The sequence below is a fragment of the Ixodes scapularis genome, unplaced genomic scaffold (genome assembly GCF_016920785.2).
Source record: "Ixodes scapularis isolate PalLabHiFi unplaced genomic scaffold, ASM1692078v2 PGA_scaffold9__187_contigs__length_104089568, whole genome shotgun sequence".
In the NCBI taxonomy this organism is placed as follows: domain Eukaryota; kingdom Metazoa; phylum Arthropoda; class Arachnida; order Ixodida; family Ixodidae; genus Ixodes; species Ixodes scapularis.
This window is the reverse complement of record NW_024609884.1, coordinates 78,015,094-78,037,896: the sequence shown is the minus strand read 5'-3', so window position 1 is coordinate 78,037,896 and position 22,803 is coordinate 78,015,094. Positions and strand designations below refer to the sequence as shown.

At 43.9% G+C, this 22,803-nt stretch overlaps 1 protein-coding gene across 1 annotated transcript in view; it reads left to right on the top strand.

Annotated features, from left to right (window-relative positions):
* Nucleotides 1–435: 435 nt before the first annotated feature.
* The window catches only part of LOC8038547, a 67,055-nt gene continuing 44,687 nt past the window's right edge, over nucleotides 436–22,803 (top strand). The window contains exons 1-10 of the mRNA XM_029972457.3: nucleotides 436–599; nucleotides 9,326–9,442; nucleotides 9,550–9,675; nucleotides 9,769–9,897; nucleotides 10,682–10,861; nucleotides 13,028–13,156; nucleotides 13,715–13,849; nucleotides 13,938–13,987; nucleotides 15,290–15,446; nucleotides 19,337–19,466. Coding sequence (XP_029828317.2) covers nucleotides 528–599; nucleotides 9,326–9,442; nucleotides 9,550–9,675; nucleotides 9,769–9,897; nucleotides 10,682–10,861; nucleotides 13,028–13,156; nucleotides 13,715–13,849; nucleotides 13,938–13,987; nucleotides 15,290–15,446; nucleotides 19,337–19,466 — 1,225 coding nt within the window. The 5' untranslated portion in view covers nucleotides 436–527. The remainder of the gene's footprint in view (nucleotides 600–9,325; nucleotides 9,443–9,549; nucleotides 9,676–9,768; nucleotides 9,898–10,681; nucleotides 10,862–13,027; nucleotides 13,157–13,714; nucleotides 13,850–13,937; nucleotides 13,988–15,289; nucleotides 15,447–19,336; nucleotides 19,467–22,803) is intronic.

Below are 22,803 nucleotides of genomic sequence, written 5' to 3'. Positions count from 1 at the left end.
AAGGAACAGGGTGTGTTCAGTGTCGGCTGTGTTCTGAGAGCGTGCGAGGCGAAGCAGTAAGGAATGAGCCCGTATGCTCGTGCCTCTTTATTTTTCGCTGATCGCACACTGCTTGGTTTAATTCGCGTCAACGCAATCTCGCTACCGTAAATTAAAAGTGCCTTCAAATTCCAAATGTCACACTCCACGGAAATTTCTTGATGCCACAGAAGCGCGTCAATGCAGTTCGCAAACGAAACTGATCGGGGCTATTGACTAAAAAAAAGTTGAATTAAACTGAAATAAATTTGCGCATATATTTATAGTCGTAAATAAATCCTCAAAGTTTAAAATGCTTGGCCAGCATCGCCAGCATGACCCGTTTCTACCTGTTGTATCTTTTCAGATGTATGATAATACAAAACAGCCAAACTGGCCAAATCAGCTGGCAACGCTGATCGCATGCACAGTTTGTCTTTTTTGTGGTTTCGTGATTCCTGAGACTTTTGTTTTGGTACCGCGAAGTTTTAAACCTAACCCATTTCTACATGGGAGACCCACTACACGTACTCGTGAGGAATCGAAAATTTACGTTATTAATTTCCGACCTAACGCAGTCGGTGAGACGACGTTTTATTTTTCTCTTCGCCGATGCACGTTCGAATTGTATGCCTTAACGGTTGTTCTCGAGTGGCCTTTCGACTACGTCTGGCGTTCGCTGTCTGACTATATATATATATTTTTTTTTTTTGAAAACAAAGGTCGTGTTTACTTTCACGTACTGCTACCAGACATTTCGGTTCAAAAGTTTAGCGAGAAGCAGTGCGTGCGAGGGGAAAACAAGTAATCAGGTAGCATTTCCGGTCGCTTCTGAACAGCGACTGTCGCGAACCGGTCGGGATTCGAGTTCGGCCAGGTTCGACTTTTTCGAACTTCTTGTGCAAAGTTCGACTCAGGTTCGGCTGCTATGCGCATGCGCGACAGGCTGGCCAGTTGGCTTCGGATTGGATGATGGCTAAGGGATGAATTAAGGGCATCACTGATTGGTTATTTCACTTAAAGGGGCCCTCCGGAGCTTTCTGCGATCGTCTGTTTATGTTGTTATATTGCGTAGTAGGTGCAAGTTAATATGTATACAAACTTTTAGATTACAAAACCGTTTATTAAGCAGATGGCAGAAGAAATATATCGGGACTATTTTCTCTTGGAAGACAATCCCCCATTCCCTGCCCATCCCTAAAACTTGACCAATGGAAATGCTGCGTCTCGCGGTGAATGCAAACGTTATTATTGCAACACTTTTTAAGCTTGTTGTAAATTAGAGTTTGAGAAAAACGTGAACTGATTGTGGTGCGGGAAACATAGTCCGCAATTATCGCTCCAAAACCAGCGAACTATGTTTTCTCCCCGCAAGCTTGTTGCTAGGGGCTGATGCGTCGGCGCGTCGGCTCGTCTGCTTCCCGGGGCGTCTGCAGGCGTGCGTTTGCGGGACACATGTTCCTTCTTCCCGTGGATCCCGACTCCGAAGCCAGCTTTGCGATCCTTCCACGTCAACGAGTCAAACTTTTCCTTGTCATCTGTGGGATGCGACTGCGTATTGCAGTAGCAGCGCGACGGTGCGGTGCGACGAACGACGATTGCCGAGCACAAAGTCCGGGTTCCTTGACGACGGTCCGCGCGTGTTCGAGAGATTCCTCCGCGGGTCGGCGGTCGGCGGCGTTGGTGACGCGCAGTGACGCCGGGATCCTTCGCTTGCTATTGGCTGACGCGTAAAGAGATGCCCCTCTCGTTTTCCGGGGTCATCTCAGAAAGGGGGGCGTGCCGGGGACTTTGATAGCAATTTTAGTAGGGAAATCCGCCGCGCATGACTGTAATTTTATGATTTTTAGGATCCTTAGGGCCTGCAGATTGAGTTACCGCTAGTTTTGTGCGAATAGTGGATTTTGAGTTCGAAGCGAATTCGAAGCGAATAGTGGTTTTGGCCGAATATTTTCGATTCGAATATCGAATAGTTTTTCCACACCTTTCACTACCATTGCATTATGCTTAGACGAAAACCCAGCTAAATTTGTGAAGGTTGTTCCACTTGTTCATTTATAAGCTAAGTTTATTCTGTCTATACTTATGAACTGTGACCCCAGAAGGTCTGGTGTCTTCGGATGGCAAGTAAACGACAGATTTGACATAAAATGAATCCTGTAGAGATGGACAACTATACCCAATGGTGTTAATTTACAAATCTTGCTATATAAAATATTTTTTCTTTAATCTCGAGTTAAAAAAGAATGAATCGTGCATGATGAACGCAGGTTGTAAGGGCATCTCTGCCTAACATAGTATACTCTTGCATGACAGTTTAATTTTAAACCTTTTACTGCAATGTAGATATACACATTCACAAAGTTTTAATTTATTTTCACATACAGTCGGCAGAGGTGCACCATCCCGCTTTGAATGTATGCTTTACTTCAAAGAACGCAATTACGATATTCATACTTTTCCAAGTGTTTATCGCGGCGTGTTACCCCGTTGAGTGCGCTTCTTACCAAGCACCGGTGCGCTGCGGAGAAGCAATACCCGCAACGCTCGCTTCCGCGTGTATTGCTTCTCCGCAGAGCACCGGTGTTGGGAACAAGCGCGCTCAACGGGTCCAACCCGCCACAATCAACACTTCGAAAAACGCGAATAGTACAGTTCTTCTCGAAGCGAATATCGAATAGGGTATTATTCGAAAGTACTATTCGAAATTTCGAATATTCGCACAACCCTAGTTACCGCCATAAATAGACCATCGCAGAACGCTCCGGAGGGCAACTTTAATACAGTACAAAAATTACGTTATTAACTTCTTCAGTGTTTAGAATTAGTTTCTTTTAATTGCAACTGTTCATAAAATTAAAATAACCCTTTGCATAAAAAAATTATCCAAAACCTAGACATGCTTGTATGAAGGTCTGGCCAGACTCCACCGAGTCGACCGGTCGAATTGGGTTAAAAGTCTGACGGTTCGTCGAACCTTGAAAGTTCGTCCTAAAAATCCGGTTCGACAAAAGTTTGCGACACTCCTAGTCTCAGGTCACCAGGCTCAATCTAAAATGGACCGTAAAAATCAGTGCCTTCACGTAGCAATCTAAACCTTTCGTCAAACGTGTATTTCACAGGTCGGTTTTTTCCTGTAAAATTACAAAGCATAACTTCCTTTCTGTAAAAAAAATAGGGCCAAAAAACTTGCCAGAGTCAATGGCAGACGGCGACGCAGAAGACCGAGTCAGTTGCGGGGCACGTTTGGCTCGCGTATTGATAGATGGCATCGCAAGCAGCGTCGGAAGGTGCAGCCGACAAGCGAAAGAAAGCAGACGACACGCAGACGAAATCCGTTGGCAGCAAAAGCGCCGTCGTCGTGCAAACACATTTTTTTACATTAAGTTTTGCTTTTATTTTCCGCATTTATTTTTAAACCATTTTTATGATGGCAAGAAGTCCATTTTAATAAAACACGGTGGTCGCGAGCCGTCTCGATAAGGAGGTGGCACCAACCATCAATACGAGTGCCAAGCGCGCTCCGCCACTCGACTTGGTCATCTGCGTCGCTGCCCGCCATTGACCGTGGCAAATTGTTTTTGCTATCTTTTACAGAAAGGGGAGCTACGCCTTCTAATTTTACAAGAAAATATTGACCTCTGAAATACAGCTTTGACGAAAAGTGTAGATTTTTACGGTCCATTTAATCGAGTTTGGTGACTTGGGACACCCTATAGACAGAATTAAGAGTGCGTGTTGGCTAAATGTCTGTCTGTGTCTGACATGTTTTTGTGTCTCCTTTTGCGTTCACATACCAAAACAAAAAAAATCCTTTTTTTCTTTTTTTTATGATGGCAAGAAGTAAAAGAAAAACGAAACATATAAGGCTGAAGAGAGGCGGCACAAGCACAGCATTAAATTTTGAAACTTTCACTCATTCAGAGTCTAGAGAGTAGGCGTTTCCTTTCTCGCTTGAAAAACTTGGATAACGAAAGTTGTTTTAAAGTAGGGGTGCAAGCGATAGGGCACTTCAAGGGGTTCGAGCAACTTCCCCGGATGTCCAGGCTGCTTGTAGCTTCAACCAGCGAGCTTGAGCCGTCTTTGCATAAAACTCGAGAACAAAGGCGATAAATTGTTCGTCATTTATTGACTTGGAGCATCGAAAAGAAAGCATGATTGTTGTTCTTCCGCTCCCTTAGTTTGTCTGCTGTGTACTGGTGTGGAAGGCTACGTTTCGCTACTGCCGAAGTTGCTGCCGGCGGCCGAGTGCGCACTTTCGTGAAGCGGCCGCAGCCCCCCCTCCCCTCCCTCCACCTCCTACTACTCCTCCGGCAATGCCTGACACGAAAGCGGCAGCCTAGCGCTCCCTCACGGGAAGCGGCCACCAATGGCTATCTAGGAGCTGTTTTGCTAAGCCAATTGGAGAATGGGCATTTCTTGTGTTTTTTTGCGGTTATAGACGCTGCCCCATAAGACAGTTAATGCTTTTGCATTAAAAAACAAAACTGCCTTGTTTGTCACACTGTGGGATTGAAGGCATTGTGAAAGTTAAACCAGGGTAGACTATTTGGGCAATAATTTATTAAAGGGACGCTGGCAGGGTATTTATGCTCGCCTAGGTTTTTATTTGTGCATGGCACATGAGAGCCCAACTACCCAGAACACAATTTGCAGCTCGAAATTAGTTTTCTTTCCGCCCGAAAACCGCCGATAGAGAACTCGCCGGTCTGAGCCGCACCCACTCTCTTCTCCGTGGTGACGTGCCATTCTCTATGGTTGACACACACACCAAATATAATCAAAGTCGTAGGTCATCGAAGTTTCCTGAAACGTGAAGCGAAACTGCGAACATGGGGGTGATTGTTCGGGGTTAGGGTGAAAACCCCTCTGGAGCCGAGTCCACAGTTTTTACCGTCCACTCCATCGTAGCCACGGCCGCGGCTGCAATCTAAAGATAGATTGAGTTCAGTCTGAATGTCCCCTTGACGACAGCGTTACGTGCATTGCCCTTTCAGTTACGAAGTGTCACACATTTCAACTCTAGCATGCTGAAATGAAATACTTGAATACATCCTTTCCTACAAATTGTAATTAGAGCATATAAGTTCAGCTGATTGCCTCCGTTAGGGGAATATTAGTGGAATATTAGTGGCTGCTCACAGGTGCTGTCAAACAACGCGCCCAAGGTTATTGAAATAATTTCGGCCAATTACGTGCCCTTATTTCCGCCCTCTTCTTACCAGTTAATGACCAAACTCTCGACATATATGGCTCCAAGGTCAGAGCTACGTAACAACATTCGGTTTATTCCTTTTAAATAATGTTCTGGTGTCTTTTCGAGCAAAATGTTTGTGTCTCCGTGGTGTGGCCATAATGTGGTTGACATTTAGACACTAAAATAGGCACCAGAATTTCATTGCAGCTTCCCTTTAAGGCACTTTAGACGACCCGCAAAAATCGGTTTCTCAACTTATCGTGTGGCAATTTACTACAGAGGTGCAAGCAGTTGGTAGAAGTTTACAGTGAAAAAATAAAAGGATGAACTTACCTCATTTGAAAGAAAATAAATGAACAAACAAACCTGTTCTGAGTAATCTATGCTGCCACTTTGCAGACGATGCACGTGTAGGGATAAGTTCTGCCGACAGATGGCGTACGCTGTGTCGAGAGCACCGGCTGGTTCGGGTTCTTTTGCGGGATCGTCTGCTATTAGTAACCCAAATCATCCGGCCGTTTCTTGACGGGGCGTGCGCCATCTTTCGGCAGCACTTGTCCCTACGCATGCTTTGTCTGCGTGGCGGCGTGGATTCCCAGTACAGGTTTTTTTTTTGTTTTGAATGAGGCAAGTTCATTCCTTGACTTTTTCACTGTAAGCTTCCACCACTAGCTTGTACCTCTATAGTAAATATTAGTGCAATACGTTGAGAAACCAATTTTTGAGGGCCATCTGAAGTGCTTTAAAAGCGGTACTTTTATGCTGTATTGTGTGGATTGTTTGAGTACTCAGAATTGTCTCCAGATTGTGATTGCGAGCTCTCCTTTCAGTGCATGAACTTCTGGTAGACTGACAGTGATTAATAGTTTCCTATTCATGCATCCACATCAGTCTCTATACTTGATAGCATGTGTTTGTGGTAAAGACAGGCCAACAACCCTTCCGGCTATGGTTGTGGTAAGTGCTACAATTAATCAAAACTTGATCTCTATAAAAAAAAAACAAAGAAACATCTTGAGAAGTGAATGACAGAGATGGGGTAAGCTGGTACTCTGAATTTTCAGCGTATAAATGTGACAGTGTTGTACAGTCCCAACCACACTGGACTGGAGCGTGGTAGTGCATTTCAATGCAGAATCAAACTAAAGCGCAAGAGCGGTCTGGCATATCTCTGTGAACTGAAGAATTAGCATATGTAAGTGGGGCATAAAGAAGACAAATACCTCAGCACTAGTGGAAAGGCACCTACAAGCACATGGAAAGAGACCATAACATAGGGCAAGGGTACCTCACACTCATTCAAGTGTGAGGGCCAGATAGCCCACCTCCAAATAGTCAAGGGCCAATGGTGGGGGCTGATGGTGTTTCACATTGCAAAGCAGTCGACTGTCCTAACGGCACCCCAGAGATTTTCTAGAGAAGGACCCTTGTCTGTTGTTTTGTAGGCTCACAGTTTTGCCATCTTTAGCTATTTTTTTGCACATGCGACTACTTTGTGCCCATACCTGATGCTATAACAAGATGTAAAACACCAACGTACTGGCAGTTTTCAATGGAACGAGAGCAAGCACAAGCACACCGTCCTTGCCCTGTCGCACAATTCACTAGGCTCAACAGGCATGGGAAAAACCTCTTTATATGGTAGTTTTCGCTTTCCTGACAATTTTTATAGCAGCATCATAAGGAAATACTTGTTTTTTAAAGGTATTTTTCAAAGAAAAAACATTTTTTTTAAACAGTTTGGTTAGAAAAAGGAAGTCATAAAACGAATTTTCAACGAAAAAGAAAAATGTTTAGAGCTATATTTACGGCGCAATATGAATTTGTAGTTGGCGCCCGCAGGTGCCGCGGAAAAGTGGCCGCTATTTTTTATGTGACTGGCCGCTATTTGTCACGTGGTAATTGCGCTCTTTCGGAAGCTTCCTATGGTCTCAAAAAGTTAATTATTCATCTTCGTTTGAAGTGCAACAAAAAACAAAGATTAATAAGTAACTTTTAGAGCCCAAAGGAAGCTCCTGAAAAAACGCAAGCAGACGTGATAGACCTGTGCGCGGCGGCGGCGTAACTTTGAGGCGGCAGCGGCGTCGCGCGACGGTGCCAGTGACACCTTAAAGTCCCGCCGCCGCCGTTGTTTTATGACATTATTTTCCTACTAGGCTGTTGAAAAAAAATTTTTATTTTCCTTTGCATGTGTCCTTTAAAAGGGCCCTGCAAGGACTTCTTTACTGGCTTTTAATTTGCACTGAACCTGAGCGCACTGAACGTAGTAACTTAATGAAACTTTTCTTTTCTCGAATTTTGCTTTATTTCAAAAGTAATAGGGAAATTAAAGCTACAAAAACTAGCAAAACATAACCTGCTTCATGACGTCCTTGGTCGCTTGAGTGGCTGTGAACTCGAGGAGAAGTAGTGAGGTCAGCGAGCGCTCACGGCTGCCGCACTCCGTGTCGACGGCTCGAGAGGGCGCCACTAAAGCATGTTCTAGATAGGCTGTATGAAGTGGGCGGCCAGGGCAGCTCGCATTGCATTTGCTGTGCGATTAAACACTAATTTGGCATGACACTTCATTGGCTACAAGTGACAGTAAACACGGGGTAAAGATCAGTTCAGAATGGGAGCCACTTCGCTCTGCCATACCGCCGAACGGCCAAACCGCAATCCAAACCTGCTCGCCGAAGGCTTTTGGAACGCTCGGAACCAGTCGGATCCTCGAGCCCATATACGACTGCAGCTCCGCCGCATACTTTTCGAACCTTTCTACGCTCGCTGCTCGTCGGTGCCTGATCCCACTACTTATTTCTAGTATGCGCTGCCTTTTCCACCGCTTGGTGGCGTGTATGTCGACGGGTCATTTCTTGTTTCCGTACTTTATAATAAACTGCATTTGTTTCTTTTCTGATCTAAAATACTAAACAAAAACTACTTTCATAAGTAATTGAAATGGTTCGCACCACTTATATTTTGTATTTCTACTAAAAAGAAGCTTTTAGTGGCTCTGGCCAGTAGTAAGGCCAGGACCAAAGACTGCACATATTGTGCGCTTTCAGCACCGCGGGTCGCCCCGTAGGTGGAGGAGGTTTCTGCGTTGTCCGGTTAAAATATGACTCGCTGATATTTAGTTACTCTCTCCGAGCCCGCTGGCTTGCCTGAACCTCAAGAGATGTGGAAACGGCAAAAAAGGTAGACACTTAAATATGATTGCAGGGCCCCTTTAAGCAGTCGCTCCTGCTGAGCGAGAGTTCTTGCAGCCGAGGTGCCTCCTTGAGCAAAGAGCTTGTAGGCTAGTAGTGGTATTGTCGTTCCTGTTGATTTACATGAGAAAGAGAAGCAAATGTTTAGACGATTCAATACTCAGTCCAAAAGAAAACAGAATAGTGCAAAATGTGTGAACACGTTACATGAGCAAAGCTTGATCCTTTTTGAGCAGAAATGAATCTACGATGTAAAATTTTAAGTTATTACACTTGTAGCGTTCGAGGCATGAGAATGGGGCCTCGCAGCCACGGGATTCTTGCGGGCTGCATTGTAGAGAGTCGTGGGCCGTGGATTTGAAACGCCTTATATAGGGTGTCCCAAGCGGACCTTCCGCTGTAAAATGAGCCGGAAAAATTGGCGCCCTGCATAAAGAAAGCTCAAACTTTCACTGAATGTACACTGAGCAGGTCAATCTCACTGTGTGAAATTTCAAGCATAGTTCTCTTTCTGTAAAAAATTAGAGCAAAAACGCCTTGAAATTTCACATGGTAAAACTGACCTGCTCAGTGCACATTCGTTAAAAGTTTGAACTTTCTATGTGCAGGCATCGATATTTCCGGCTTCTTTTGCAGTGGAAGGCCTGTTAAAGACACCCTAGATACCAAAAGTAGGCTTAGCATTTGTCAAGGATCTTTCTCGTTTCAAAAGTAAGACGTCAAGGTGCCAAGCAATAATTCACATAGCGTTTAATTAGTCTTGCTCGAACTTCCCTAACCTTTCTACTTCGTCTTCATCACTCGCTTCGTCTTTCTCCTTCTTGATTCTCTACAGCATTTGTTCCAGTTAAGTATGATTGCGACTTGGCATAACATGCTCATAATCATACCTAAATTATTTTTAAAAATTTTTCTTTAGCTGCAAAAGGTGCTGCCAAACACTAAACACTGCGCAGCGGATTTGACAGAAGTGGATGAAGTTGTGAACTCGCTTGTGAGAATTCTAGATGTTGCCGCCAGCTATGAAGGAGAGCCTGTAAGTGACGTTTAAAGCTTGCATACTCAACTTGTTATTTTTTATTTGCAAATTATTTTGTAATGCCTTTGCCGGCTGTTGTATTCAGACTACTGCTTTTCTTGTAGGTTCAGCCGGACATAGATCAATTAAAACACAAGTTAAAAGTGGCAATTGCTGAACTGAGAAATGGATGCTCTGAGGCCCCATACACGTCTTCTATCTTAAGCCAAGCCCTTTCAGCCTCGATTCAAGTAGGTCCTGCCAATCGCATTTCGGGAACTTCCCTGGGAGCACTACTAGCTGTTTTTCACCTGCTTTCATGTATGAAAATGCTTCCTTTCCAGCTGCTCGTTGCACTGGAGAAATTGGAAAGAACAAGTATAGAAAAGGCCCATCATGTTGCGATCCAACGCATCCGAGCAATGGAATCGTTGGATGCATCGCAAGAGGGGGATATTGTGCCAGTTCTCCTTGTAAGTACATTTTTGTCTTCGGGGAGCCCGCCACATTTTGTAAATAACACCAGGGAAACATGTATGCAAATTTTAAAATTCTGTTTTGCCCCATTACATTTGAATTAGCGTAGACTGCGACCGATTGACGCTTAAAAACATTGTCTGAACGTTTTGACATAAACTTTGACAGCAAGTGTTGCACATTTTCGAAATGATTCTTTACGAACTTGCAGTTTACCTTGCGAGCAGTTTACCTTGCGAGCTGACCTCTCAGTTACCTTAAACCGGTAACAGAAATATTAAAAAAAAGCGGGGCTGCCAACCTTGGGTCAGTGGAGAAAAATTGGAAGGTTAAAATTTTTCTATCAACTCTACAATGGGCATTATAACATCAGTTGGAGTGACTATATACAGCTTCCTGGTAGAAAGTCACCGAGAGTTAATAACCAGTTTCGAGTCAAGCTGTATTTTACAAATCTCGATGTTTTTAAGTACTTTTTCCTTGTAAAAACAATTGAGGAGTGGAATAGTTTGGATGGTGACCTCTTTGTTGGGATTGACAGTGCCAATAAATTTGAAAGTACATTATTTGATTTGTATGCGGAGACATACTAGTATTCTTTAGTGGTGGTGACTTTTGGTGCTGTTGTTCAACCGAAATTGTACTCAAATGATTGTATTGTGGTGATTGTTCTTGATCTTCGGTTCTTTATTTCTGTTGTTTTATTGCTGTACACTCCTGAAACAGCCCGAAAGGGCTTTCAGTATTGTAAATAAATAAATAAAAACCTTCAATTTTCAGGAGGCACTGCGAAGTGTGCTCCCATTTCTTCGGGGGGTTCAGGCTCGTACTTCATCGCTTTCCGAAAGGGGCCTCTATGAGCGGCTCTTTGACATCTCGGCTATCCAGCGCTTCTACCTGCAGTTTCTGGCGGACACTCTCAAGCTTTTCGTGGAACATTTCAACAGCAGATATATGAAGGTACGCCCCGTCTCTGTGTTCCACTTCAAAGGAGGGCCGCATGCAGTAGTCTATTAAAACTTGTTGTTGGCCTAGTTGGTTCATGATGCAGTCTAGAGGTTTTTTTGCGCAACACAAGGGACAATCACAAGCGAGTAGACACGGACAAGCGCTTGTCCGTGTCTACTCACTTGTGATTGTCCCTTGTGTCGTGCAAAAAAACCCTCTAGAATGCAGTAGTCTGCCTTTCCCGCCACAAATTTCAAGGTCCCGTCTCTAACACTTGGGGGATGCACTCTCAATAAACCGTTTGGCTTCACGAGCAACTGCATCCTCTTAATTCTCCTTATCCCCTAAGGGAAGTTTTTTTTAAAGTGTAGTTAAGCTCTGGGGGGGGGCATTGATATGCAACTGCGAATCATACTATGGTTTCGGGCACGGTGATAGAAATACTTCAGGTGGCATAACGCTGTGCCTCCGCCGAAGAGCCGTCGTGGCGAAGATCGTCACGTGATTCTCTCCTGCTGCCGGGGTGCGCCACCAGCACCAAGGCCGCCTTTTTATGAGCAGTAGTAGGTGGTAGAATGCATTGAGCTGCAACACTGCACAGTTTTCTGTAGTTATCGTTTTGCTTCTGGCCAGTGTCGGCTTACTTTAAGTTGCCGGCAGTGGGGATCTTCGTGCCATGGTGCAACGTGAGATACAAAACATTAACGGAGAAGCTGTCTCTCTTTGCTGCTCCAAAAGAAGAAGAACGCCTAATTGTATGGTGAGACGCTATCCCGTGCAAAGATGACCTGCTGCAGCTGACAGACTTCGTCTGCAAGAGACATTTTGAGTAGGTTTGTGAGCAAATTGTGGAAAGCCATCTACAAGGGCCATGTCTTCGTAAGTGCCCCACGGAAAGGTGCTCTGGCAAAAGGCACAATGCCAACAAAGTTTCTAGGCTACCCCTGCTACCCAACAAAGAACGAGAAAAAAGAAAAAAGGACCCCCTGGATTTGTCAGTATCCTCCTTCTAGCCAATGGCACTATTTTTAACACATTCAGTTTTACTTCACCTGGAAGTGCAAGAGCAGTGCACCATTACTTTTTGTTTGTCAAATGCTGCTTGTCCCTAAAGTAAAGGGTGTTTACTTTCAGAGTTATGTTAACGAATTAGTGTACCTTGTATTAGTCTTAGTTAGTCTTCGTCCTTGTTGTTTTCGGCGCTTTTATACCTTTTCAGATGAATAAACAAAATTCATAGATCGAAGCATATTTCTGCCGTGTCTCTGCCCCATTTTCCTTGTGCGCCAAAACTAACATTCTGTGAGTCCTGTCAGCAGGTCAACTTAGTTAGTTTTATTAGTAGGCATTTGGGCTTAATGACCCAATAGAAAAGATAGCACGCTGCCCAAAAGCACCTTTTCATACATTAGTGTCCAAGTGTGGTCCATAAACATATTGTATTATATCACGTAAAGTATGCCAATAACGCATAATTTTTACTTTTTATTCTTTTTAAAGTAGTCTCGTTTGTGCAAACGGGGGAAGTGTTTTGGCCTGCTGTGGAATCGGGGTGCACTTAATAAGCGAATAGCATACCGTCGCGCCACAACTGGACTTGAGTGTCCCATCCCTCGCGATCGATTTTGAGCATTTCGCATTCCGATAGTGCTCTTGAATTCAAGGGCCTGCCCTGTACACACTCCAACATTTACCATTCCACAGCCCAGTGCACGATCTCAACAGCCCTGCATGTACGAGTTTCTCACTTCACAAAGAAGGAAAGCACGCGTCAAGTGGCAAAACTCTGCAAATGACACCGGCCACAAGTCCTTTATACCGGTTACTTGTAACGGTTACGTAACATCAGGAATGTCCACTGCCACTTCAAAGTGCCAAGTTTAACCATCACGTTCAGTTTAGCACGTGCAAAGCTTCGCCGCAGTCACTGGTTGGTTCACTCCCCGGGTAGCAGATGCCGTTTGTAGGCCTCAACAACCATGACGCCATCTAGTGGCACGCACGAGAAACGGGATGAAAGTTGGACACCTTCGGAGGCGGTGTTACTCCACCTGAACCTTCTTACACCGTGGTTCCGGGAAACTCGGAAAGTTTGAGAATCGGGGGATCTTTTGAACCTGCAGTGCTTAGCACCCGCAGCTGTGTTTATAGAGTGTTCTTTTTGTTGCGTGCATCCAGATACTATGGTACTTCTGCATTTGCCAAGCTTGCCAGTGGTTGTCCAAGTTGTGCGGCGCTGCGTGCGGGACGTCTTCACAACACGCTCTCGACGGTTGGATGGGCGCTTTTGTTGAAAAAGTGGACGAGGTGAGCACTCTGCCAGTTTGTCTGCTGTGGAGCTGCCGGCTCTTTGCTTCGTCGTGGCTTGAAGGGACGCTGAAAAGATTCTTGGATTTGAAAAACAGTAAAAGTTTTTATGTAGGCACCTTAAAAATTGTCTCAAATTTCTTTCTATTTTATTAGTAGGAGCGTTGTAATCGCCAATTAAAATTTTGACGTATAGCCCTGCCCGTTGTGGCGTGCCGCGAACAGGAGAGTGCGAGAGCTTAGACAAGAACTAGCAAAAGTGATATCATCGGCGGGGTCACATGAGCCCTGCCTGCCACTAAGCTGGCTCGGTAATGCCGACAATGACAATGACGTCGAGATGCTGTGGATGGATAACAGGCGACAGAGAGGCTTGCCACATTCCCCACGGGAATCGCTGCACTCTTTTTTTCCAAAATAAATGCGGTTTACATTTACTTTTGCTCGAATTAAGTGCGGTGGCTGAATTGATGGGACAAAAAGCTATAGAAGTCCGGTCCTAACTCAGATTTCTTGTAAAGTGCTTCAGGTTCCCTTTAACGTCTTCTCCGATTGCAGGCACTCTACAGGCTTTCTCGGGAAGTTGACGAAACGTTTTTCTCCGCCGTGGATTTTGTTGTTGGTCACGGAATGTCTGTAGGCCAACTTTGTAAAGAGGACAGCAGAGAGAAGCTGCATCTCGTGTGCAAGGAGGTAGGATCTTCTTTGTGGGATTGCCTAGCGGAGCTTTTACTTTTGATTATGCAACATGTGAGCCATTAATTTCTTTGCTCTTTTTCAGGTTCTTCAAGTAAAACTGAATTTGAAGAACGCTGTAGGCCAGACGCCCAGGTATGTTCAAATAATTTTTGTTGAAGTTTGATATTTTCTGGTCATTGACTGGCAACGTTTTGCGGAAACAGCTTTCTTTTAGGAGACATTGAACTATTTGTGTCCTTGTGACAATGACTGCTCCATTAAGATATATCATTTTGCAGTATATTGTTATGTGCTCTCATATAACAGTATTTAATTATGTTTAGTGTGTGCCTGACTGATCTCATTTTGCTCAAATAATTGATAGAAAAACTTCAAACGTTTTAAAAGCATTCATTTTTTAAACTGGCTTGGAATTGCTTTATCCAATTTTTAAACCTCCATTCTCTGCCAGAAAAGTTGTTTCTTTGAATTTCTGCATATGCTGTAGCTAGCATGCATAGGAAAAAAGACATTGAAGATGAATATTCAGGGCTATGTGGTATGTTTTTAGCATATGCATAAACATATTCAGTGGTGTTGTGTTTTCTCTTTCACTTTATTCATTCTCACCACATATTAGCTAAAGACAGGAAAAGAATGCTACATGTCAAAATTGGGAATAAAACAAAAAACATTATGTTTTGGTCGCCTTCAAATAGTCAAGAGAGTGAAAAAATGGAAGACGTTTACAATTCTCTGTAATGCCGAATTAGAGTGCAGCTCTCGAGAAGGAGGAGGGGAGGGTACAGAAGGGAGGGTATATCCCTCCTCCCCCCTTTATCCTCCCCTTCTCCTCTCCTGCTCCCCTCCCATTTAGCGAGAAATTTTCGTTAAATTTCCCACTAAATTTAGTGGGGAAATTTAGCGAAAATTTCCCTGCTAAATTTAGCGGGGAAACTGAATTGGTGTGGAGGCCTTGTGGCATAAATTTCCCTGCTGAATTTAGCAGGGGAATTTTTTTGCTAAATTTAGCGGTTTATGTTTCCCCTCTAAATTTAGCAGGAAAACTTTTGCCCGCTAAATTTAGGGGGGAAACTTCCCGCTAAATGTAGTGGAAAAAATTTCCTGCTAAAGTTAGCAGGGAAATTTTCTTGCTAAATGTAGCGAGGAAACGTCCCATAATGCAGCGTGCGGTTACGCCGACGGTGACGAGAGCTGTGCTCTAAAACAATTGTCTTTCACATATTCAAGAGAACAGAAATATTCCAAATCTCTCTCATTTTCTGAACAGTGAGTCTCTGTATTGTAAAGCTTTTTTTTTTTTTTTTTTTTGCTTTTGTACTTTCTGTTTATATTATTCATGGCTTCACTATTTCATGTCCAGAAAAATTCTTGTTTGTTTGTTTTAAGAGCTCGGAGATACAGTAGTTGTACCCTTGCATTTTTCACAACTAGGGAGAAGCTGGATGATCTGCAGCACCATATGAAGTCATCCTTGGAAAATTTTGAAGAAGTGGTGAATATTGCTCTCGTTGAGCTGCTAGTTGAAAACTACATGAAGCCAAGTTCAAGTTTTAGCAAGCTGTTGGAAAGTACCCGCCAGTGCTCAATGGTGAGGAAACATTTTTCTCTCTGCGTTAAATTCAGTTGTGTTATAAAGATGCGCGTATACATCTCAAGCATTCCTCTGTACTTGCCAGTTTCAACCTGTTGAGTAGAATATTGCGAACAACCGCACAAAATTTGTTTCAATTGGCAGCAGTAACTGCTGCATTGTGGAAAGGCATGCTGAAGGAGATTTGCTTTCAGAGCCAGTGTGCTGTACTACAATGTTTGCCATGTTTTTTTTTATTTCAGCAGAATTGATGTAGGAGACATGTGAGGAGATATGTGCTTTGGTAGAATGATTGTGTGAGAGGTTGTATGTGTTTAAGAGGACAGAGACGTGTTTCTTTTTTTTTTTTGCTGAAACATGCTTTTTCCGAATGGGTGTGCCCGTGATTGCGCCTGCGGTGGAAGAAGCGAAAGTATGTAGGCGAGCTGTTCTGTACAGGCGCGGAGAGTACACGAGGACGGAACCTAGTGGCAGCAGTGGGGAGGCGAGGGAGCGTGTCCGCACAGCACGACCACATGGTTATTTCACAACAACAGCTGCCGGAGGGGTGGAGAGGGGAGGAAGGGAGAGCGTCACCAGAGCAAGAGCAGCAGGGCCCTTCAGGGGCGAAAGAAAGAGGGAGCAAGAGAGAGCCTTGCAGTGTGTGTGAGGAACGACGGGGAGAGGGGAGAGCGGGGCATCTATTGTAGAGTCGGGTTTTCCGTTCGTATACAGGAGCATGTTTTGCCGGGAAGGATTGCAACTACCACTGTAAAACTTTAAAATTGATGTTATGAGCCCTGATAATTATGGTGTTACAGAACACATTGAAAATAATATAATGATTACGTGAGAGACAAGTTTCTAAGGTCAAAAGTCACATATTATTCACGCAACTGTAGCAACGAGTAATGTTAGGGGAGGTAGCCGGTGCATGTTAACACAAAAAGTGGCTGATCGTTGCTTCATAACAGTTCAAATGATAAGTGAATGAGGAAATTGAGGATGGAGGATATAAGTATATGTTATGGGTAACAAGTAAGTAGATAATCTTGTTTTAACTGGAACTTGTTAATCAAACATGACTACATTGTGTTATAAAAAAGGACAATAGACGGTATGTGAAACTGGTCTGGCTGCACTGTGCACGTGGCCATCTTGGTAGCGTCAAGCATCTTGAGTTTCGGTTTCTCAGCATTTCCAGAACATGGACGCTCTGCCACTAAGTGCGATACGGAAACTTTATTGTTTTCTTACTTCCAATCACCCCATGTGGACAAAGGACAAGGCCGTCATGCCTTTCATCTCTGAGGGCACTTTTAATTCTTTTTTTTATGCGAATACACGTGAAGTGCCCACAAACTGATTACAAGATGTTTGATGGTAGCAAAAGAATGCTTGGTAGCTGATTCACTGAGAAGCACGTAAAAAACACTGGAAATACTCTGTTTAAGACTACCTGCACGGCCTGAAAGTTTGTACCATTTGTGATGTTACACCACTGGAGAGTGCACGGAAATTTGAATGCTGGTTTCGTCGTCATCTTTATTTACGGTTTTATCAGTTGCTATTTTGAATTTCGAGAAAATAAATAGCATACTGTGAAGACAAAAGTCTGGGTAGTCGGAAAATGTAATTTGTTTGGGTAGCTAAAAAAACGGCCGGAATACTCCTTTAATCCCTTGCCTACTAATTCTGAGTGTGACTCGTGCCGCCCTTTACGCACCATAAAGCCCGACCATGAGTGTGACTCACGATTCAATTTCAGTGCTTGTTTGGCACGCTCTCCTGCAGATGGCAGCACCACCCTTGTTGCTCCACTTACCTTGGGTTGTTTGCTTGTCTGTGTTGCTGTTTGGCGGAGACAGGGTGCTCCATTGAGCCAAGAAAAAAAAAATGTGCGTGCTGGGGAAGCATTTGCGCCTTCGTGCCAAAACAACCTGGCTTCGGCGCGGAGGTCCGCTTTAGCTTACGAAAAGATCCAAAAACTCATTTTTGAAAGTGATGAATGCTCGGGCATATCTAACAATGAAGAACCCGACATAGGCATGCAAAGTATGCACAGCCAAGAAGAAACGGAGTGAAGCAACATGGAAACGTGGACAGTGCAAAATGGCTCTCCAGCTTCCTGAATGTTTTTAGCGCTATCACACTGATGAACTACTGAAGAGGACCAGAAGATCAGAGGTCCTGATTTAGAGCAAGATACCACACCTGGAAGTCAAGGAAATGCTTTTGTCTTACTTTGATGCAAAGTGCCTGTTTAAAATAAAAATTTTCTGTACATTCCATAAAGAAAAAGATGAGTAGGCAAGGGACTAAGAAAAGAAAGACCCTGGCAAGATGAGTTGGATAAAACATAACATGGAAAGCAAAGCAATAGCTACATTATTTGAATATAGCTGCATGTTTGCTTTTCAGGCAATATTAATAACCATAGAAGGCTGACTTACAAGTGTGAGCAACATTTTCGAGGCCATTAAGCCAGCCGAGATGCTCCGACATGTCGGCCGTTTCTCCTACTACATCGGTGCAAAGCAGTGAAGCTTGACGCACGTGCCCGTGCAAAGCGAAGTTTGATGCCTGGACGCTGGTGCAAAGCAGTGGAACTTGACGCGAGAAATCTGAGAATTCCGAAGACATTACTATTATAGTTTTTTAACATTAGAATAACTCGGTACACTTCTAACAGTACAATTGTGCTCCAAATCAGATCATTTGAAAATTGTTCAAAGTTTAAATATTTGCTCACCTCTACTTGCATGTTTCCACTGATGCGCTGTCGCTAATTTTAAATGTGTGTTTAATTAACTTCTTTATTATTTTCTAGTATGAGTTATTAGTATCCAAGATGTGTAATTATTGTTAAATGTTTTGCATATTGTGTTTGAACCTTTCTGCACATTTGGCCACGTGACTATTGTTGCGTGTTTGTCAGAGTTGGCAGTGCACTCGGCCGCCGCGCAAAGGTACGAGGTTCAAACACTGTTGCCCCAGTTCTTTCTTTTTCCGATGCTTGTTCTTCTGGAAAGTTCCAGTTCATCCTCGGCTGTGATCGTGCGTTCTGGTGTAACATAGTGCTTGTATAAAAGCAGCGGTAAGTTCACTGCTTTGAGTCAGTTGCCCTTTTGTCGCCACACCAGGACGTACAGTGCCCGTGTTGTTTTAGTTAAAGACACAAGTTCACCTCATTAAACGTTTACTCTCATTTTTATACCCATCTGCTCTTTTTATTCATAACAATATTGCATTTTTTCCTCTTTTTTTGTTTTGTTCATCTAGTTGTTGGCAGTCTACTTTTACACTTACTACCTACTTCAATTCTGACTGTTTGTGACATATTTCATTTGTTATTTCATTTTTGCTGACACACCAGATCCTGTGTACAAGCACACCAATGCTTGTACAGGCCAATGCACAATGTGCCACTTCTGACTACTAATACAATTTTTCATCTCAAAACAAAAATGAATGCAATAATTCTTGGGCATTGAATAATTTTATAGCCTTTATGAGAATATAGGCTTCCATTTAGCTTGACAGTGCCAAACAACAGAGTACCTTCCCCCAGGTAGGCAGTGAACAAAGCCTGCTTGTCTACTTTCTCTTGTTGTATGCAAAGAGCCAATCACTGGCATTTATGGGAGGCCCCCAGCAGATGACGAGATGCTAATACCATTTAGATCTATATAGAAAGCGGCCTGCATTGAGACTGAGCCTGACGTTTACATTGTTGCAGTTATATTCTTCAATTAGTGCCTCATCATTCAAATGGCAGCCGTTGGTTTCCACTTGCTCTGCAGAAATGTGCATGCACAGGCTTTGTTCATAGAAAGCTTCCGCCACATGGCTATTAATAAAAAACAAGTACTAATATGAGATGCTTTGGTTCTTTCTCATGTTTTCAGGGTGAGGCTAATAGCAGTGTAGCCAACAAGTCGGATTTGCTTGTCGGCGAGCTCAACAGCTTCTGCTCGGCACTGGACTTGACGTACAGCATTGCCCATTTGGCTGCAGGCTGCACAACAGACGTCAGGTGTAAGCATGTCGCAGTGGCACTTCACCAGGGCTGTTTTTGGCCCTGACACTCATTTTCCTCAATCTAGGATCCTAAGATGTTATAAAGTTTAATTTAGACATGGATCATCGGGACCACAGGGACTAGTAATGGGCCAAACTTTTGCCGAATCGAAAATTCGGCGCTGAACCTTACGATTCGGCAAAGCCAAACTTCTGCCAAACTTTTTTAAAGATTCGGCCAAAAAACATTGTTACCAGACTTAACATTGATATTTAGTTTTCTCTGGGGAAAAAAGGTTTTATGTTCTTTTTTTCTTAACTTCAATGCAACATGTAATCCATATTGACACAGTTATTACTAAATAAGGTGATATTCTACAAGATAATTGTATTGGTGTCATTTTTGTGTGTTTTTTGGCAATTTTACAGTGAACTCTTGCAGAAGTGGTGTGACAACAAAGTTGGGTAGTAGCAGGCACAGTCACAATATGCAAGTTTCGGTTTTAAGGCCTTGTCAGCGCAAGCCTGCAAGTGTGTACATTGTTAAAATAAAGGCAATATCACTGTGCTAAACTTTTGACTGAAAACCACGAGACTGGGACGAGAAGGGACGGACAAACACAAAGTCTCAAACAGAGCTGAAATTTATTAGACTACGAAAGGGCTTATATAGGCATCAAATCCTACACAAAACACTAGAGACAAGAGGGAGAGAGAGAGAAATAGGAGCGCTGCCAACATAATCAATGTTGGAAAAAAAAAAAAAAGTCTTGTTTTTATTGTATAAAGGAGGTCACTGCTTCTCAGTTCTATTGTAAAGGTCGCTTTGTTGTACTGCTTCTGGAATGGGATTCCCCATTTCTCTCTCTTTCTCTTGTCTCTAGTGTTTTGAGTAGGATTTGATGCCTATATAAGCCTTTTCGTTGTTGAATAAAGTTCAGCGGTGTTTGAGACTTTGTGAAAACCCCAAGACTTTGTCTTGGGGTTTTCAGTCAAATGTTTAACCCTCACCAGCTCGTTTGCACCCTAACCTTTTGTTCATCACTGTGTTCTTACTTTATTTTTTTATTTATTGAAAGTACCCTCAGGTCCCGAAGTCATTCCCAGGCGAAAATTTTCAACTGGTTTATGGAACAATTCCCAGTTGCAACTGGTCCCAGTTGGAGTTGTCCAACTGGTCCCAGTTGGAGTTGGTCCCAGCTGGAATTGGTCCCAGTTACAACTGGTCCCAGTTGGAGTTGGTCCCAGTTACCGCTGGTACCAACTCCAGCAACAATGAAACACGGCACAAAATGGAAGGTTGACAAGACTTTATTTCAAAAACTTCGAGAATGAAACTAAATAATAGGTTCGGTGACGTACACGCATTGGGGTTAGCCACTTGCTTTTGACGGTTGAATCGCTTTTTCAGAGGTAGTATTCGTGAGATGAAGGAAGATCGGCCGCTGGCGTCTGTTAGTGAAGACGTCCTCAGCTTCTCTCCCCATCGCGTGAAGGAAGGTGCTCACCCGTGATCCCGCGTTGCGCAGGTGAAGTCCTGATACGATGCGGTAGCGCTCCCACCTTGCAATCTCTGTCACAACAGTCGAACATTTTCGAGGTAGACCTCCTGCCATTTTCGCCATTGTGCTCCCGCGGCGTTTTCTCTTCCGTCCGGTCTTTCCTGGGTGCCCTCCGATCGCTGAACTGCATCTTTCCATCCTCGAAGTTCACCGCCGCCACCATGGTGTGCGTACACTTAGGTCCAAAGAAGCGCAGCTATAGTTTTGACATTTTCATAACGACGCCAATGATGCCGCCAGCTTGTACGAAGCCAACTTGGGCGATGGCCGCGTCCGCGTCCGTCCGACTCCGGCGTCAGCATAGGCAGCGCCATCTGTCGACAGCGCGACTTCAAGCCTCCCTCTACAACAGACCAAGGACACAGGAGGAAACATCCCTACGACCTCAGGAACAATTTTACCGCAGCATTCTTGAACCAATAGCGCCCGGTGAACTGCAGAGACATATTAATAAACTATAGGCAGGAAAGGCAGTAGGTCCAGATGACATCCCCAACGAGTTCCTGAAAAAGCTTAAACCGGTAGCACAGAAGCACCTAAGGTACCTTCTAAACAACATGCTGGCAAAACATGCTATTCCTGAAGCCTGGAAACAAGCCAAAATAAAACTAATCTACAAAGGAAAAGATAAAGACAAGAAATCATTAGACTCATACAGGCCGATAACAATACTAAGTAATGTTTACAAACTGTTTGCATCAATTCTGCAAGACAGACTACAGAGACTCTGTGAGAAAGCCCATCTTTTCAGCGAGGCACAGAATGGATTCCGTAGGAACCGGCGGGGCAGCGACAACATATTCACTGTCATACAACTAATAGAGCTAAAAAATCTAGATAGGTCACCACTCTATCTGACTTACCTTGACTTGGAAAAGGCCTATGATGCAGTGCCCCATGAGAAGATGGGGACGAAGTTAGAAGCGATGGCACTGGATGTTCAGACAGTATCGCTCTTCAGAAACATGTACGCCGGATGCAACGCCAGATACAGTTTGGGAGGACATTTATCAGGGCAAGTGAACATGATTGTGGGTCTGCGCCAAGGCTGCCCCCTTTCTCCAACCCTGTTCAACATCTACATCAACAATCTCATTCTGGAGCTGCAAGCCAAAGGGCAGGGTGTTTCTTTCACAACCATTACCTCCAGTAATGACATGGAAACAACTTATATTCCAGTACTGGCCTTTGCTGATGATATACTCCTGTTATCAGAGAATGAAACTCACCTTCAAGACATGCTCGATATCTGCACTCGAATTGGGAATGAAGAGGGATTCAAATTCAGTAAGGAAAAATCAAAGTGGATGGGCTATAATGTTCACGAGCCTAACCACACGTTTAGAGTACAGGAGGTGGAAGTAGAACATACCAAGGAATACAGGTATCTGGGAGTGACTCTTCAAGAAGGCCCGCTATACTTGGAACAACACGAGAGGAACACCCTAAAAACCTCCAACATCAGAAAAGGTCACCTGTGGAACATGGCAAAGTATTCCTATAACCCATACACCCTTGCGAGGGCACTGTGGAAGAGTGTCGCAGTACCGGCAGTCACCTATGCTAACGACGCAGTGGTCTTCCAACAGACCACCCTGAAGACACTGGATCGCCATCAAGTGGAAATCAAGAGGTGGGCACTGGGCGGAAACGGGGCAACTGCAAACCTGGCCGTCACGGGAGAGATGGCCTGGTCGACATTCAAGCAACGGGATGCAAGGGCCAAACTCGGATACCTCGGGCGCCTGATCCACATGCCAGACGAAGCGTACACCAAAAGGACATTCCACTAC